General features: G+C 38.0%; 1 protein-coding gene across 10 annotated transcripts in view; it reads right to left on the bottom strand.

Moving 5' to 3' along the window:
* Positions 1 to 414: 414 nt before the first annotated feature.
* The window catches only part of GRIA4 (glutamate ionotropic receptor AMPA type subunit 4), a 222345-nt gene continuing 209865 nt past the window's right edge, over positions 415 to 12894 (bottom strand). Inside the window, exons 14-17 of one of the 10 annotated variants that reach the window (XM_064645180.1) lie at positions 10564 to 10678; positions 8197 to 8331; positions 6669 to 6851; positions 1433 to 1543 (exon numbers count right to left, since the gene is read on the bottom strand). In XM_064645180.1, coding sequence (XP_064501250.1) covers positions 6717 to 6851; positions 8197 to 8331; positions 10564 to 10678 — 385 coding nt within the window. In that variant the 3' untranslated portion in view covers positions 1433 to 1543; positions 6669 to 6716. Of the gene's footprint in view, positions 1544 to 6668; positions 6852 to 8083; positions 8332 to 10548; positions 10679 to 12894 lie in introns of those variants that run through there. The other 9 variants (XM_064645178.1, XM_064645182.1, XM_064645179.1 and 6 more) reach the window with 9 other exon arrangements.

The raw sequence follows: 12894 nt of genomic DNA, 5'->3' as shown, positions 1-12894 counted from the left end.
AAATGGTGGCTGCTAGTCTTTTCCTGGTGTGCCACTGATAGGCTGGATGATGAAAACTGAGGTTGCTGGGTACCAAGTAGGCTGTATCTATCACATCACTCTGAAGGACTTTCATTTGTACTTTCCTGCTCCCTGGCATTCTGTCCCTTGACCTACCCAGAAGACGCTAAATGGTCCCTAACATCTCAGGTAGGGTTTTAGTGACTAGAACTAAAATATTTAATGAATAATCATGACAATACTTTGGCTGCTTTGAGTTCCTCCTCCCTATGGACTTTAAGCACTTAAAAAATCTGCAGGGACTTAGACTTCCTCTGATAAGATACTGCATCCTGTTGTAAGTAATAAACCACCTTTTCTTTTTTTCCAAGTGACATCCCTAATGATCAGAAAACAACTCAAGCTCTGTCAATATTATAAGAACATTTGTTGTTTTATTCTTTTTGGTGGGTACAAAAACCACAGTTTCTTACACAGAACAAGATTATAAATAATATCTGTAACATGAGTGACCCGTAGTCTCTTTTGATTCTACACTGCAGACTGATGAAGTACTCTAAACATTTTATCATTTTGTTTCTTGTATTAGACAGATGCAAATCTTTTGAACACAGAATGATGGAACAGAATGAAGGTAACAGCAAACAAGAGGATGACCAACAACTTTTATAAAAAAAAAAATTCTCTGAATTTTATTACAGTGATGGCATTTTATATCAATTATTGCAATGATTTTTCCCTAAGATGGTTAGAAAAAAGAATTGTGTTGTCCTCTACTGAATTTACATCAGTTAAAAAGCAAGCATGTTTCAATATTCCTCTTTTTCCAAAGAAAATGTAAATAATTTCTTTATTTTTTTCACAGGATTTACATATTTATTTTTTTATCACAGTTTAGTGATTCATTTCTACAGCTGAACAGCTGAGTATTCTTCCATTGTATATATTGATGTTCTGGAGACACAGGTTAGCATGTTCATTGACTTCTATAGCTATTTTTCTCTCTCTCTTAAGACGAAGACCAAAATGGTGTCCTTTCTGAGCATGTTCTTCACAGTTTAATGCGCTAAATTGGCAAGTCTTATTAGTTTTAAGTCCACTCAAGTGAAATTTGTTGCTGTTAATACACCCTTCCCAGCCCCCTCCCCCCAACAAAACTAAATTATGAATTTTCCTGATATAAAATCTGAGTTTGGGTTTCCGAGCTGAGCTCATGCACACACTGTTGCTGATGATGTCTGGCGCATTTGGACGTACTTCCCTTTCTCAGCCAAATTATTGGTTCATCAATGACACTCCCATGTCGTTACAGTCTGTGCTGTGTTCCCATCAGTCACCAACACAGTTTAATTAAGGCACTCAATTATTTTTTTGGTTTTTATGGTAGGTCCGATGCAATTACAGCCAATCCTGAACTTTGTCTAATTGCAGTTCCAGTATGCACGGCCTTCGGGCAGTCGGGAGTCAATACACGTCCGTTTTCTCCCACACTCCCTGTGATGGATAATCTGGCTTTGTTTCTTATGGCTTCAGAAAAGGTAAGCTGGGTTTGAAGAAAAAGCAGAAAAGAGGAAAGTGTTATAATGTTTCCATCCTTCAACTAACCAGAACACAGCAAACACCAAAATATTAAATTTTAGACATCTGCATTTTTTATGTTAACATTAAATATAAAAATAGTAATAATCATAAATAATAATAATAAAGCATTTAAGTCTACTGAGGAAAAAAGACTAGCAATTCTGAGGGTAAATTTCATTACAATAAATCGTTACTAATTTAAATATAAAATCTCAATTTGATAATGAAATTAACTGACGAGGCAATACCTTCATCTAAACTTCTTCAAACTATATTTACATACAGTGAAAAGGTCTTTATGAACCTGACAGCATTTGCATCTGAGAATAAAGTCATGCACAGGTGTTTATAGGCTTAGACCTTCAACTAGGAATGTCAAAATAAAATCTAACTACTGAAAATAGTTTATAAATTGCAATAGGCGGATCATGTATCTTTGTGGCAATTCCGTGGTTCACATCAAAAGAAATTATTACTTCTTTTCACAATGCACATATTTAGTATCAGGAAATCTGAGAACTGTTCTCAAATCTCTTTCAGATATATATATTTCCCTGCAACTAGAGAGGGTGGGAACTTTCAAAGAAAATGTAATGTATTGAAAGAAAATACAGTTTTCTACATTGTCTATATTTTCCACAAGAAGGTTTAAATTTTTTTATTTAAAAATTCTAAAATATTTACTTTTAGATAAATCAGAATAAAATATCTTGTTTAGTGACCAAGTTACTCAAGCAAAAAATTTGGATTTGTTTAAAGATTTGTAGTTATGCTATCTAAGTCATCCAAAAATTAGTAACCTAATCTAATAGAGCATTCTGATGCGTTAATAGAAAAAGCCAAGATGACTAGTTTAGAGTAAATGATTTCCAGATGACTAAAATTATGGAAGGTGTCTAAGCTGAAACAATGCAGCAAGGACACCTGGAACAACAGGCACCCAAATTACGCTACATTGAAAGAGATTTCAGAGATAACCATGTTAAGATATTAGTGGGGAAATCTGACTTCTAGTCAGCAGAAGCTATAGCCTAAGAAACTAACCCATGTACATGGTGTGCAGGGATGCAGTCTGAAATACCAATTGGAAAAAAACAGAGACAGGAGGGTGCATTCACATAGGAGCAAAGGGATGACAAACATCATAATATCATTTTATTTGCCTTATTACTGATCTCTGCATTTCAAACTTTATCCCTCTGAGCCCAGTTTCTCCTCAGGTAGCAGTGAAATTCTGAGCTGGTGTTTGATATGTGAAGTTCACTTTATATGTGAATGCATGTGTATAGGGATAGGGAGAGTCCTTAAAGCTCCCAAACATTTCCACTGCTTCTGGTGCACTTCCATGGAAATGCACCAGTCTAATGTTGTATTGCTCTCAGAAGCTCCTTCAAAAGGAGTTATCAAAAATATAGTGACTGTTGTGGCACATCTGGGGTTTGGATATAAAAGTAATTTTCCAAATCAGTTACCCTAAAAGCTTCAGCCCTCACAAGTAATCTGAATTCAGGAAAAGGCCTCAGTTTACAGAGGGCATTATGGCATTCCCCTTATGTAGAAAAACCTTGGCTTTGGTAATTGCCAATTGCAATGCCCAAAGTCACCCTTTGAAAAGTTTCCCTGCTGCCACTGAACTGTGTGACAGGAACTGTTAACAAACGTATCTTGACCTCAAACAACACCCAGATACAAAAAGGGCATCAGAGGTAATGAAGGAGTGGGAACCTGGGCCTATATGGTACCAAAAACTTCAACTACTTCCCAGGAGCAAATAAAAATCTCTGCATTTGCAAAGCACAGACACAATGCAATGTGGTGTAGAACCACACAGTGCGTGTCCAGAGTCCCGTTGCAAATGGATGTTGAGGACTGGTAACTGTCTGTAGAAGTGCACAGAACATGTTTTGGTCAATGGCAAGAAAAAAACAAAGGGGCTTTAGTTTGGGGGAAGGGTGAGAGTCCAAACCAGATTAGAAAGCAAACTTGGGTGGAAAAGAGACAGCTTACTCCAGACGTGCTAAATTTCCCAGAAAGTCATCATTATGTACCAGAGTCTCTCCACTATGTTGATCAGCTATCTGTTCATGGCCATTCAGAGTTTGCCACTGGGAAATCTAAGTGGGAGCACAGATTTATAGGGGATATATGAGGTGTGTGTAACTGTGGTTTAGTAGCTCAGTCTATATAGCTTTCTGGCCATTGACAACACACTCGGGACAGAAAGACAATAAAAAGGATCCCACAAAAAAAAATAAAAATTAAACGAGAATAACAGTTTCTCAGTAGCTTTCCACAGAAGAGCAGAAAAACTGCAAGAAAATAACTCCTCTCATGGCAGAGATAACAACAGTTCAGCAACACACCACGGAAACAACTCAGACAATTACAAAGCCAGGAAGAGCAGGTCAAACTTGTACTTGGGACAGTGCCATAAAGCCAGGTAACCAGGTAAGATTCTGCTTTGTATTTTAAACTACGCTATAGGTAACAACCCAGGCTAATACTCTGCTTAATTGTTCTGCTACAATTTCAGATTTATGGTCTGGCTGCAGAAACAGTTTCTGGAGCAGCTGGGATCAGAGGGAAAAGTCCTGGTATGTACTGTGAATATTACCCAAACTGTGAAATTCTCTTAGCAGTAACTGTATGCAGTTAATAGTGATAATGTATTTTCAAATTTGTCATTAGTTTTGATTAAATTAGTTGTGGAATTAATCATGTGAAAACACTGACTGCCTTGTTCCTAATGGGAGATGGGAATTTAGGAAACTAATATCCTCAGTCTATGCAATACAAATATCCTAGCCTGTGTGGGTTCTTTTGTTGTTTACACTCCTCTAGTACTTGGGTCACATGAAGGTGTCTTTGGTACAAATATCTAAGATGAACTTTTAATGGATTTTTCTATCTCAACTATGAAATTAAAAGTATACAAGTCAAAATAAGTGCACTACACATTTACTGAGCCATCCTGTAGCACTTCATCTTTTTTTGTAGTTAATTGTAATAATAATGTTTTTCATTGATTTTTGTAGTTTTGTAATTAATTTAAGTCATTAGTTATAAACAATAGCATGGGATAGGAGAGCAAGAGAAGACAGCTGAGCTGGAAGCTGGTTCCTGAGCTTCATGGCCCACTGATGCAGGTACAGAGAGGAGGTGGTGGTGGCTGGCTGGATAATGGGATAATCCCTTCAAAAGTCTGTGGGTTTGGGGTGAGGAACTCAGTATAGGGCTTTGCCCTAGAGCAGCTGGAGAGAGGGATGTTAGGGTCTGCACTGTTCTTGGCATCAGCTCCACTTGTATACGAAGGGCTTACTATGGATACACAAAAACGGAAAACTGCTGACCCAGGGAATAGGAAGGAGTTGTTCCCTCCTTAAGCAAACTTCCTTCTCCGCCTTCAGCAGATGCAACTGCCTATCATCCCTTTTGAATGTCTCTATGCCACACATAGAGATTAGTCCTTTATCATATAGACCAGTCCATACATACAGACTAGCCCTTCATTTTCTGCTGCCTCGCAGGCAGGTGAATTCCCCTGGAGTAACTCATGTTTGACTGGCTGAAACTAAAATAAAAAAAAAAACACATGGTAATGAATATTAATAGAGGATTATTTAAGCTATTTTAAATTAGTTTAAAACATATACCATTAAAGCTATTTGATGTTAGCTTAAAAAGTCAGCATGTTGGTTACTCATGCAGGTTAGAACCACCAAGCATCTTTCCATATTAGCAAGTTTTAGTTCTAATACGATCTCTTTACTCCTTGGATAAATAAACATATCAAAAGTTTCAAAATGCAGAAGACAGAAATATTTCTGCAGAAATATGTGCAACCAGTTTTGTGGGCTCTGTACTGCTGCCAGCTAAACAGGGGTTTATGACTAGCACATGTATGAACAACAGATGGCATAGTCATCCTGTGCAGAGTGCAGCACACAGGTACCCCTCACTGCCTCCATGGCAAGGGGAGGATGGCTGGACCTTGGCAGTCTTCCACATCTGAGCATAAGCATTTTTACAAGAAGTCCACCTGAAATTTTTCAGGTAAATATTATATCAAATAAGCAGAATGAAGAATTTCAGAAGTCTGTAAATATTTGCTCAAAATCCTAGTGATTTGTTTGTGAATTTTAAAAGTCTGCACACTAAAATGTTTTCAAGTGTTTTGACTGATCCAAACATGAATTTTCAATTTAAAAAAATGCAACATTCTTGTATCTTTTTTCTAATCTTTTAAATGTATTTTTCCTATAAGAATTAATCTCTATGTTGCAAGAAGTCCCATGGAAATCCAAGCTTTAAAGAAAGCTGATCTTTCCCTAAAAATGATCTTTTCCTAAAAAATAAAACTCAGTTAGCTCTATTTTTTTTATTATAAGAAAAACTAAGGCTAAAAAAAATTCTACAAATATAATCATAGTGTCGCACTTAAATCACAGATCTATGTGGGAACTGTGAGGATTGTCAAGTCATGCCATGTTTGATGTGCACAGACAGTTTGGGTCAGGTCAGTATTTGAATGAAAGCTTAATTCTTTTGTTTGCTCTCTTTAAGACTATGTTTTGAATGTATTGCATTCTGTAAACTTGATAAGGAATATATTTTCTACGACTCTTACTTTTATACCAGCCTCGGGACACTCTCAGTTGTGAGCACATCACTAAAGAACGTAAAGGAAAAAGCACTCTTCATTTGCATTTTGCACAGTTACTTGCACAAGATTACTTCTTTTTAAGACCGCTATTACTGACAGTAGGGAGTGAACTTGGGAGATTAATATTAGCATCTGGAAGTCTTGATTACCAATTCATAGTAATGAGCACTGGTCTATACCCTTGGAGTCCTCTTGATACCTACTCTGGCTCACATTTTCTCTAGTGAACAAAGTGCACACCTAACACTTTTTTTTTTTTTTTTACATGGGAAATTTGGCAGCTCTGTTACGATTAAAATATACTCAGGGTCATGACTTCTTCTACAACAAGGAATAAAAGAAAACTACACAGCAACAGTATGTCTGGGACAACTTCCCGGCCAGCGTACACCAAGCCCCCTCCCTCCCTGCCCCGAGAACCCACCTATTCCTCGCAGCGCTCCAGCTATCATGCTCAAACACCATTCTCTGCTCACTCTGTGTTTGCTCTGTACTGTATGGTTCGGTATTGTACCGGCTGTGCCTTTAGGCTGTAAGCTCCTCGGGACAGGGACCTGTTATGTGTTTGGCACACTTCACCTATTGTACAGCGCCGTGTACTCCAGCGCTATATAAATAATAAATAAAAAATGATAATTTTATCTCCAGTTGTTTCCTACAATTTTTTTTTTCTAGGTGGCAACATAAGTATTATATTCGTCATCTCGTTTCCCTAAATCTTTGTTTCTTACTTCCACTATAAGGATGGCTCAGTGATTTCAGGAAAATGTAGCTCAAGTTTTTTGTTAACAGAGGAGACATGTGGCTTGCTATTTGCAAGGGCAAGGGAGCTCTAGGTAGCATAACAGGGTAGGGTCCTAGCTGCACATTCATGTATAAAGCAGCCCATATAGCTTGGGAGCTATGTAAAAGTTATATTTAGAAGCTCAATTTGCTGCTACGTGCCATTTCCAAAGGTCAGAGTGTTGATTTGTCTAATCATTAGTTGGCAAGATACTCACTGTACAGATGAAAGCAAGTACATTAGTAAACCACCCCTGCATGCCTACTCAGGAGAGCTATGCAGGGTGCAGCTTGGCAGCATCAATTGTTCAGCCTCTAAAATGACTGTGTGAATATCTAAAATGCACTAGTCTTGACCTAAGTAAGGGGTATGTTACTGAAAGCTGAGGACAATAATCAAGGTCTATCCACTGGTTAGTGACTTTATGTGACTCTTAAGAATGGGCAAAGGTTGACCTGAAGCAGGATATTGTGAAAAAAAAAGTGCCACACAATTAGCATAAAACACGTATCAAAGGGAGGTTGAAGGGACATGGAGGGGAGGAAGGAGAGAAGGTAAAACAACATTTAGACTTCTTGTAACAGTGCCTTTTCTTCCATTATGTTAACTATGGTTCAGTGACGTTGCCTATCCTAAATCTTGATTATAATGAAGTTCCAGTTAGGGCCAACATCAAATAATACAGGCTTGCAGCAATTTGTCACTAGTAGAGTGCAAACCTTCAGCAAAACAGACTACCCAATCAAGCACTTAAACACTGGCCCTCCGGATATATACTTTCTAATTTCAAATAGTTGTCATCTTCCAACTGATTCGACAACTTTGAGCTGTTCAAAATATATTTTTCATGTTAAAAATTCCTTGCAATGCAGATGTCTATTAGCAACATAGAATAATATACTGTACATCTGCAGCCAAAAGAACTGAACCACTTTGCACTGAAGTTTTCCAAAATATAAAGCTCTGTTCAGAAGCAAGCACCACTAGACAGACATGTCACAACACTGCGTTACAAGATGCATCACCCACTCGCTGTAGTAGGCCCTAAATCCTACCCCTAAATTTTAATACTTTCGGTTCCATATACGTTGTAACCTTCTCTATAAGTTGCTAAATTCTGGGTATTCTGCGAGGAAGTTGGGTTAAAAGTCTGTGCACTCTTTGCCACCTTCATTCGTTTCGCCTCTGCCCTGGACTTGTAACAGAACTCTATCAAAGCCACCAGCATTGCCAAGCCCAAGCCTCCAACCAGAATGTAGAAGACTCCAGCAACGTTGCTGAGACTCAAGGCACTCGTCTTGTCCTGGGAAAACAGAAGTGACACAGTTAACCCTGGAAAACAGATATCCAGAAGCACAAGCCACACATTAAAACATTGGAAATGGAAATAAATAACATTGTTTAGCTGAAATTTAACAACAGTTGTCTACACACTTTCCCAAAAATTTGACCTATCTGGATCTATAAAATGTATTTTAAGCAACTAGTTTTCCTGGTCGGCATAAAAAATGTTGTAAGTTTATTGCCAACATATCAGGATGTCATTGCTTGCTTACTGCAAAGCATTGCTTCCATTAAGTGGAGAATTAGGCAATGACATGTCTAGCTCTCTTTAGGGGACATTTCAGCATTGATATGAAACTGCATTTATGTAAAGCTCTTCAGAAGACTTGGAATCCAGAAATCCATTTATATCAGACAAGACTCTGCTTGATCTTTACAAAAAAACAGTAATTGTACTTGTGGTAGGCATTGCTGTTAATTTAAAAGATCCAGACTGAGCTTCTGATACTTATATGACAGGTGAAAATAACATGTGAGGCTTAATTTCTTTCTTTGAACAAACACTTTCTCTGACAGTGCACACTGTACCATACGCATTGTGATATATTTGCCTCTTACCTATTATTGTATTTTGGTTCTTTTTACTATAGATACAGTTCTGGAACATGCCCATGGACTACTAAGGCTCAATAATAGTATACTTCTAAATAGCAATTTATAAAATTTTACACATTATTGATAATTTGAATAACAGTGAGAGCCTTCTTTAACAAATTATTAAATATATAGAATTTTACAAATAATTGCTTTCTTGGATGTATTTACTACTCTACATTTCTCTATACTTCACTGCTGAGTTATGAATCACATTTTTTTGACTTGAAATCCCTCTGCATTTTTAGCATAGTTCTCAAGGAACTCTCTCAGGATTGACTCCATATGCTACATTGTGTGCCTTAAGATACTTATAAAGCTTTATTCTTATGCCGACTATATAATCTTTAGCTAAAGTATGGAGAGTACTTAAATTCTGATTGTAATCTCTAGAAATTTTAACTTATGAAGAATACAAAAAATTTGGATATTTAATTTAAGGAGGCACTATTTATTGTGTAATCAGTAGATTAGCACAGTAACATTTTCCATGGATGTACAGAGGTGATTGGGGCTTATATCTGTGTTCTGCTTTGTCTGTCTTTTTAGCTGGCTAAGAGGAGTCCGAATATCTTGGAGATGGCTGTTCCTCTGGTGGCAATTGCTAACACTGTGCTTGCAAACAAAGAGGAAACAGGACTGAGAAAGATTTGCCCTAATGTAGGTGGTGGGTTGAGGCTTTCTCAGCTGTCATTTATGGGTACTCTGTTATCCTCTTAACTGGTTTTCACTCCTTTCTTCAAAGCATTTGCCAGAAAAAGCAAAATGTGTTGAAAGCTTGCTTCCCACGCTACTTTTATCTGAGTAACTCTCAGGATGTGCAGGCAGCAAGCAGCAGGCCCTTGTCACTCTTTCATTTTAGCTGTGGCTGCACAGGCTGACACTGAGTCAGTCACTGTGAAAAAATGCCAGATTTTCCAAAGTGAGGGCTGGAACTGACTGCGGTGCTTCCCAGCCACCAGAAAATACCTGCTTCTGGGTCTGTTCCCAAACAGAGAGAAACAGAAGAGGCTCCACTCCCTGGAGCTGTCAGTATTACTGTTTGGGAATGGATTAGGATGAACACTGGAAGCTGTAAAAAGTGATTGATTATTGAAGTCTTTCACTTCAAAGCTCAAGTCCTCCTTGACTCCTCAAGCAGCCAGGGCCATTCCCAAAGGTAGCCAGACACCATCTTCCTGGGCAGCAGTGAAAGGCAATGCTTTCTGTTAGCATTTCTCCTTTTCAGAAAAATGCTGAGGTAGGCCACCTCCAAAAGAAGATGTGAAGGGACATTTCCTAAATAGTCAATGGGAAAAGTCCATCCCCTCCAGGGAGGAAGGAAACAACTAATCCAGCCTGCCTCTCCCAAATGCAAAAAACCTGCCTTGTATTTCTCCAAGGAGATGCTCTGAACATGTAGGATGGTGTTTATATATCACTGAAGACTTTAAAATGCAATAGTGCTTCCTTAAATTAAAGTGAGACCCCCATCAAGATGGGCCAAAGCTGATTTGTTCTGTCTACAGCTGCTTATTTTATTACTAAGTCATTTTGTTTATTACTTCCTCTACCGCTTTGTGAACACGATAGTAGGTCCCGAACTGTAGCGACTGACCTTACTTCCAGAGTCCTTGGGTCCACATTCACCTTTATCGTACCACCATTTGTTTTTCAGCTTGTCTAAGACGCCTGCCTCACTGAGTTTCAAAACGGCAAGGTTTACAGGAGTTCTTCACGTGGAAAATAACATAAATAACATTATATATGTTATTTTATGTTATTCAAGTAAAACTACATAGAATCGCATTGCAAAGTGACAGAGCAGAGGCCACAGTGGGTGCTATGTCATGTACTGTTGGCCCAGGTTTAGAGACAGACATATGACCGGGACCTGCTCCATCGCTTTAGGTAACAGGCACATACTGCTGGGGAAAATTTGTAAATAAATAGTATGCAATTACTGTGAACCCAAAACTATTGGCTTAGACATATTAACAACATACCCTTCAGAGATATATGTAATACAAGTGGATATACGACTTAAGAAACATTAATTTGTGTTCCTTGCTTTCAATCTATTCTTAGTTTGTATGCATACAAACTAATAATATGATTTGACTATAGGTATTTCATTTACTGCCCTCAAAATTATCCTGGCAAGAAAAGAAGATGCTTCACGCAATTTGCTGCCCATAAACACTTGGCACAGCCTTGTAACAGGTCTGTGTGCAAAGAACTCAGAGGGAGAGCTACAATGACACCCTTATCTTCAGCTAAGAACACAACAGTGAGGCTTTCATTTTCATTTCCTGTTTCAACACTATTTTAAAATTCAAAGTTTTTCCTTAAATCTCACTCATTCACATCAGTGTTCAAAGGGTCCTAGGCTGATGATAAATTTCTACTTGGAATAGCTTCTTTTACTGGTGATATTTGCTGTGGCTGATGTAATAGAGTTAAACAATGAAATTAAACATAATTTGATGCCTCAAAGTTATGAACTGCCTGGGATTTACACTGAAGTTACTTAAACTCAGTGAATAATCTCTGAGTATTATGGTAATGCCCCACTTCATGCAGTTCTACCAGTTTATTTTTTAAAAATCTATGAAATTTATTAACAGACTTACTTGATGTACTTTCCACTTTGAATCATTGTCCAATTCTTAATGTGGTAGCCTATGGATATCTATTTATGTGCAGGTGTGCATGCAAATACAACATATATCAGAAAAGCAGGTAGATAAACAGAAATGGCATGTGATAGATAGCCTTCTTGTGATGGTATATGACATGGGACCTGATCCTGTGTGTGCCAGCAGATTCCTATGGGAAAATTAAGCTCTCATAATATGACATAATCTATTACTAAAATGTTAACTCATGAATTCAAGACTTAATAAATAAATAAACAGTGCAAACATTAATTAGTATAGTGTAACTGAACCTTCTAAGATAGTTACCATTGAAAAGAAAGGGGCTTGTTACACTCTATAACTGCTTTAACTGGAAATCCCCAAGTGTTTATGTATTAATATATTTGTGCACGTTTGTATATATATTTAAAACATAAATAACCGCTTCTGAACCCTGTAAGCTATTCTCAGCTTTAGGGATCCTGTCTCTTCATACATTCTGGTTATTCCTGGTGTATGTACCTAAAGGGGGGATTCACCTCACCTGAGTTTTTTCACCTCTAAATTATGCCCCAAGCCTTGTCTGTCTGTACCGGCCTCCCCGTAGTTAAGGGGAAAAGGTAGCTACCTCCAAATGGTGGGCTTAGATTAGTTTTAACAAAGGATGATGTTGAAATGCCTGTCTCCTCATTTACTCTTGGGGAATTTTACTTTTGACAGACACAGTTATGTGAGAAGATTTCTCAGGTACTCTCAAGTGATCCCTCTAAGCAAAGTAATAGCTTCATCCACTTTCCAAATCCCACACATTTAATTCATATGGAATACTCTGCTTCTAGAACTGAAAATGCCCATTTCTCGCTCTTTTCCAGTATTCAAACTTATATTTTGCCTTCAGGCTTCTTGGCAGCAGGCTGTGCAGGTTGATAGTGGAATATGAGAGTCCCACAGCTGTGAAATGAGTGGGTAGCAGCTCGGGGTGCTGGCAAGTTGCCTGTCAACATGATCCTCTGTTTGCTTCTAGTACAAGTGCAAAATAATATATATTATTTGGCTAGCTATCATCTGTAACATGTCATACACTGACACTGAGCCACATTTTAGTGCTCCTAAATCCCATCAGCATAAAGGGGCTGGTTATGACTAATACAAGGAGCATACAGGTACTGTTCTCACTTGGAAAATCAGAAGCCTGTAGGGTTGTTGCAGATTAAATGGATTGAAATGATAACTAGGACTAGATATAAACTATCAAGACCGGCAGCAAGGCGGGAACATGTCAGAAAACAGATGCTTGTCCTTTGCTTCTT

The sequence above is a fragment of the Pseudopipra pipra genome, chromosome 2 (genome assembly GCF_036250125.1).
Source record: "Pseudopipra pipra isolate bDixPip1 chromosome 2, bDixPip1.hap1, whole genome shotgun sequence".
Classification (NCBI taxonomy): domain Eukaryota; kingdom Metazoa; phylum Chordata; class Aves; order Passeriformes; family Pipridae; genus Pseudopipra; species Pseudopipra pipra.
The sequence above is the reverse complement of the archived record's forward strand: the minus strand, read 5'-3'. Positions and strand labels throughout refer to the sequence as shown.